The sequence below is a fragment of the Pistacia vera genome, unplaced genomic scaffold, assembly GCF_008641045.1.
Source record: "Pistacia vera cultivar Batoury unplaced genomic scaffold, PisVer_v2 Contig760, whole genome shotgun sequence".
NCBI classification, from domain to species: Eukaryota; Viridiplantae; Streptophyta; class Magnoliopsida; order Sapindales; family Anacardiaceae; genus Pistacia; species Pistacia vera.
This window is the reverse complement of record NW_022196624.1, coordinates 141406-147872: the sequence shown is the minus strand read 5'-3', so window position 1 is coordinate 147872 and position 6467 is coordinate 141406. Positions and strand designations below refer to the sequence as shown.

Sequence of the window (6467 nt, the reverse complement as noted above, 5' to 3'; positions counted from 1 at the left end):
AATAAAACTACCCCTGGACTTTATCTAATAACAAACATTATCCTAATGTTTTTCAAAAAAAAAAAAAAATCTGTCACTGTTATTGACCCATTAAAAATTTTATTATTATGAGTTAATTTTATATTTATGAATATTTTTATTTATTTTTTTAACACCTAAAATTTAATGTTTATTTCAAAACTTTTGGAGGAATTTTATTATTTGCCCTTTTAGATATCATAAATAACAATTTATCCCCTATTGTTAATATTTTGTTAGGATTAGTGTTTAATTTAACTGATTAACATGGAAAATGTATTAATTAGATTATGAAAACATTAACGGAGTAGTGACTATAAGAAGTAAAATGTCATTTCAGATACTTGAGGGGTGAATTTTGATTTTACGGTACCTTAGGGGAAAAATGTAATAAGCTCTAAAAATAAATATATGTATATGTTGACCGTTATTGACCGATATATGAAGGTTATATACGTTATATCTTTACATTTTCTATTTTCTAAGGTCATTTTGGTAATTGCGTCGTAAAGCCCAATGGCAATATAGGTCTCTCATCCAGAGTCTCTTTTAGCTTCCCTCTAAACCCAAAACCCTAGCATCGAAATCGAACAGACACTCTCTCTCTAACAGAGCGTCAATGGCGGACTCCGTGATTTCTCTTGATAAGCTGAAAACCATCTGGCATTCTCAGATTCACGACGAGGAGAAATGGGCCCTCAACGTGGTTTGCTTTCTCTCTCTCTCTCTCTCTCTCTCTCTCTCTCGTCTAACTTCTTCAATATTTCGTTGCTTTAAAGTTTTTTTCTTTTTTTCAATTCATCAATATCTTAACTCCTTATTTAGAAGTGTTAGGATATGATAAGAAATAAATTTCAATTTCTCTGTACTTGGGTCCTAGTAAAACTGAGAAACTGTTGCTACTTTATTTTAATTTGAGGGTTAGGTTTTGAATGCGCTCTTCTGGGCATTGTTTCTTGGACGTGGAATCGATATTTTAGTGATTGGTTAATTTGTTTCAGTGCATGAATTTGGATTCTTATCATTATGTATATATAAGAGAATTTCACCGAATAATCAAAATTGATTATTTTATCTCTACTAGTTCTTTTTCATGCTTGTGGAGTGACTTGAAATTTCGTACAAGAAACAAGATCAAGGGTTTGTTTCTCTTTATGTTTGTTTTGATGAATGGAGGATAATAGTTTAGACAGCAGGAATTGTTGTTAGAGTTCATCTTTTATCTTCTCTCCAAGCTTTATTGGGTAATGTATCTGACAAGTAAAAGTAAGCCTTCAGAAGAAGAATATGTCTTCCATTTTCGTGGGAATTTTAGTAAAGAAAAGCAGGATGTCAGGTTTCAAACCCATCTAATAAAATTTTTGCCCTGCAATTGTTTTGTTCTGAAAGAACCAAACACTAACCCATCTTTGGAAATTCTGTTCTCATTTCACCCGATGAATTGCACATGTTTTAACTACTACTTTTCTTAATGACATTGTCTTAGGACAAAATTTTGAATTGTCTAAATGTTAGCTTTCATATAGCGTTAGCGTTAATCCCCTATTTTAGATGTTCGATGGTTCATGAATGATGGATATGTGTGGCTGGTGGTAGGGTGCTTCTTCCATTCATATACTGATTTAAAGTGAACGCCATTTTAGCACATAACAATGTTAAATTTTTTACCTGCAAAAGTCGAATCCTGAATTAGTTTCATAGATTGGAATCAATGGATTCAGTCATTCCTTAATGCATTCAGGTTTCTGCATTTCATAGTTTGCCTCATGATTATTTCATATTTAGATTAAGGGCTTGTTGAAAAACTGTTGAAAAGTTAATAGAAACATTTGTTTCTGATCTGAGTAAGTTTAGAACCGGCTCCAGATTACATGTCAGACCTAGAAAATTTATGGTAAAAAAGGAATGAGATTTGGGATCTAGAGTGCATATTGAAATAAGCTCCGGCTGATGTGCTTGTTCTTTTTCCTTTACCTTGTGATTTATATTTTACAGAGCCTGCTGTGATAAACATTAGTTACATTCAACTTGATGTTCAAATTCTATTGCTAAATCCTAAATGTTATTTTATTATTGAAAACAATGAACTCTTTTTAAGCGTTAGTTCTCTTCAGATGCAGTGGAGTCTTATTAGTTTCGATTAGATGTCTAATTTGTCTCCTGGTAAGTGTGATTTCATGGTTTCCCTTTTTCTTGTAGAAACTGCTGCGTGCTGCTGGGTTGTTTGCTGGATCGATTTTTCTGATGCGCAATTATGGTGATCTTATGGCAATATGAGAAATGATGGAGTGTCCGTCCTTAGAATGAGCTGATCTTCTACTGAAGTAAACACCATGTGGGTTTTCTCCCCACCCCATACTTATTTCCAAAACTGAAGGTGTATTTCATATTTTTGTGGATCAATTTTAGGATTATGTTATAACTTTTGTGGTATACTCTTTAGTTGAGTAATGTTCTTCAGTTTATAATTTAATATGTCAATTAAACAAAAACACAAAAACAAATAAAATTATAGGTACTAGATTTATGAAAGCCAAAAGGAAAACCAGAATATCAAGGTATCAGTTGTGGATAGTTGATTTCAAGATTTAACCCCCTGTTTGGTACACTTTTTAAAACACTATTCTACTATCCTATTTAATGTAAACAGTAAAAACACCATTAGTTAAAAATTCAATCATATTCTATTTAACTTAAAACATACAATTACCTTTCACAATAAAAGCTTATAAATTAACAAAAACATCCTCACCCACCCAAGCCACTGTCGGTTGTTAGCAACCATTGTTGGTTGCCAGTCGTTGTCATCGTCGGTCATTGCCAATGTCGGAACGACGCATGATCAGTTAGATTTGGTTGATCATGTGTTGATCTGGTTGAAAACAACCAGATCTGGTCGAAAACAACTAGATCTGGCTATTGACGACGACCATATTTTGGTTGTTAACAACAGTTAGAAATTTGGTTGTAGATCTAGTTGGAAACAGTGGATCTAGTTGAAAAATGTTAGATTGGTCCACTAGTGGCCAAATCCAATCGGTTGTGCGCCATTTCGATGATTGTTGGCCACCGTTCGACGGTGATGGTCGACTGTTGACAGTCGATTGGGTGAGTAAAGATGTTTTTGTTAATTTATAAACTTTTATTGTTAGGAGGAGAGATGTTTAGCTAAATTAACAAATGTAGGGGGTTAACAATGGTTTAAATATTTTAAAAAATGTACCAAATACATTCTTAGAACTCTATCCTATACTATTCAGAATAATTTTTCAGAATATCATATTTCAAATAATGTATCAAACAAGCCTGAGTGTTTGCTGTTAAATTTTTATATTTAGAAGATTTACTTCAAAATGTTCAATTAGTTTATCTTTTTTTGGGTAATCCAGTAATTTCATTAAAAAATAAAAAGAATACAAAGAAATAGGAAAATCTCACGTTAGAATCATCTTGGACATGCCCAAGAGATGAAAACGAGGCAGGGGCCACATCAAAAACAAGCCCCTAAAGACAAAGTGAGTAGGAGGCCACTATACAAAAAAGTCTATATAGTATGCATCAAAGAGCAACTATAAGAGGATCCACTTCACGCAACTGGAATATCCCATCTTTGCAAGGTAGAAGGAACTCTGGGATTTCTTTTGAATTTGAGAGACAATAACTGCAATCTAACTTCTCCACAATAAGCTTTCAATAGCTTCACGGCTTGATGTTCATTTCTTGCCAAATAATGTAGATAGAAGCCCAAATAGTAATTGTTAATAGTAGCGTATGCTTTGCACGGAAAAGGTTGCACACCATAAACAATATTATCCACCAGAAAGGAGCTCGAAATTACCTTTAGATTGGACAGCCTCCTAAATAGTTTTGTAAGGGCAATTAAAGAAGATGTCATGCGAATCACAAGGACCATTGCAAAAAGAGCAGCTCAAAACTTCATTAGTGTGCCAGAGTTGCATAGTCTGGATGAGGAGTTTCCTCTTAATAGCAAGCCAGGCTATGAATGTGTTGGGGATACACGAGCCATCCCAGTGGTGGATCCAGAAATTTCACTCGATGGGGCAAAAAATAAACAAAAAAAATTTAAACCAATCAAACTATATTTTTTTTTTCATTAGTGGAACTTCAACAAAAAGTACAAAATAACAATCCATATTCAAAAAAACAATTTTTTTACAATTGTCCTGACGAGTTTTCATATTCTAAAACATTGGATAATCACTCATCGTCAATTGTATCAAATACACTTTCTCCAATATAGGTGACCAAACAATCATTCATCCATTGATCTCCCATTCGATTGTGTAACCGACTTTCACAATATTCATTACAGAAAAAGCCCTTCAATGGTCGCAGTCGCAACTGGTAAAACCAATGCAAGTTTCACAAGCTTATACACAATGGATACAAAATGTCTTTTTTAAACCAACTAAATTCTTAGCCAAATCACAATTCCTTGTAACTTAGCAAATTCCTCACAGAATGCATGTCAATAACATAAGTCTCAGTCTGGTTCTCAAGTATCATCAACTCAAATGCAAAATCAGATGGATGAAACTGCACAAACGAATCAACTTATGTTTGTCAAAAGCAGAGAATGAATTACTTGGATCTAAAACATGCATACAAAGAAGCACTCAGTACTAACCTCAGTGAAACGAGTGTTAAGTTCTTGAAGTTGCATATTCTCACAATAAAAAACAATTCAACGATAGTGATGCAAATTTCATGTGCTCACACTCCGTCGTGGCCACCCTCGAATGGCAAACATATCATCCATATTCAAAATGGCAAATCATGCTTTTGGCAAATGAAGAAACTTCACTCAACAAAGATTCACATCTTCATCCTCACAATTGTAACCGTTGTTTGGAAACTTTGACTAGAGCCACATCATTTACAATGTCTGATCTTTTCTGCAATGCTGGTGACAACTCTTAGTAATCGCCAATACCATTTCATCATTTGTAGGTTAAATGCAAAATCAAAGGAATAGATTAAATCTAATAGATTACGGTGTCTCACCCTTTGTTCAGGATTTAACCATCTTCTTCAATAACCTCAGCACATGGCCAGAAGATAACAAGGATAAGTTGATCAATGTATAATATACAAGCCCCAACGTGTATCACCAGCTCGTTTTAGACTTGCTCTTGATTCAAACCTCGTCCCTTGCTAACTTCACAACATTTCTGGTGCTTGAACAAGTTTATTAATTTGGCTCTCCCGAAGCATGTCTCACGCTTGCATGAACCTCCACAACATTTACAGATTAGTAACCAAGCTAAAAAATGAAGCAATAGAAATGTGATTTTTGCAAGGCTACCAGTGTCAACTGAAGGTGGTGAGCAAAATATGAACATAATAAGCATATTCATTCTCCCTCAAAATCAAACTTTTCAGACCATTAAATTCTCTTGCATATTACTTGCCCCATCATAACCTTGTCCAGTAATCTTGAACAACTCAATCCATGTTGACAGAATAATGACTCAAGAGCCATCTTAAGTGATACTGCAGTTGTGTCACTAACATGTACATGCCAAAAAATCCCTCAAGTACATGACCCTTTTATCTACATAACTATATGAATAGCCATTGTTCTTAATTGACACATCTCGAGACTCATCAATCAAAACTGAAAATATTCATCTCCAAGATCACAATGATAGCTTTTGTGATTTCATTTGCTGCAACATTCACAATATCTTTCTGAACACTGGTGCTATCAATTTAAGATTCAGGTGCATTCTTCAAACAACACTCTAAAATGTTCATTATGCTGAGCTAGAAAATGAAGAAGTCCGAGAAATTACCTTGGTCTTGAGTCTTAAGTTTCATCATGACTACGAAATGCCAACCCTTGATGCAAAAGAAATCTAATGCAAACAATGGATGCAGTCAAGCGAGTTGGTATTTAGTCCTACTTGATCTGATTGCTTCGTAGAGCCACTTCGATATGTTGCTTTTGATTCATTAAATTCACACAACTCGTCGTGCTTGGTTATGAGCACTATTTGGCTGGCCAACATGAATTTGAAGCGTTCTGGTTTTTTTCAATTACAAAATCCCTCACTAACGAAAGCGTCATACCGGCTTGGCTTATAATGAAAGGTCTAAAAAATAACAATACAAACAGAATGCAGCATCTTTGATCACACTATACTCAAGCCAATCGCCATACACATCAAACCAAGTAGGATTAAATCGACGATATCCTTTTCCAATTTTGTTATGGAAATGCATGATTTCAAGGCTGGCAACAACTCTTTGCAAGTATAAATCTTCGAATTGCATCCCTATAATTAGGATGATAATATTGATTTTAGGTTGTAGAGCTGGATCGATGAAGATCTTTCAAGATAGCCTCAAGTTTTACATGACTTTCTTTTAATGGATCATTTTCTTTATCATTGCTTACTTCTTTGGACTGATGAGGATGATTGATC

The 6467-nt window shown here is 34.3% G+C and overlaps 1 protein-coding gene across 1 annotated transcript; it reads left to right on the top strand.

Moving 5' to 3' along the window:
* The first annotated feature begins 571 nt into the window (after positions 1-571).
* LOC116116099 (mitochondrial import receptor subunit TOM5 homolog) lies at positions 572-2486 on the top strand. Its single transcript, XM_031402207.1, has 2 exons — positions 572-724; positions 2218-2486. Exons 1-2 carry the CDS (start codon positions 638-640, stop codon positions 2293-2295), a joined length of 165 nt encoding a protein of 54 aa, XP_031258067.1. The 5' UTR covers positions 572-637; the 3' UTR covers positions 2296-2486.
* The last annotated feature ends 3981 nt before the right edge of the window (positions 2487-6467 follow it).

What these genes read in the sequence shown, in the direction of transcription:
- LOC116116099 (XM_031402207.1), top strand. Translation starts at nt 638, where the DNA reads ATGGCGGACTCCGTGATTTCTCTTGATAAGCTGAAAACCATCTGGCAT. An exon ending in AGAAATGGGCCCTCAACGTG is followed by an intron (nt 725 to 2,217) that starts GTTTGCTTTCTC and finishes TTTTTCTTGTAG; the next exon opens with AAACTGCTGCGTGCTGCTGG.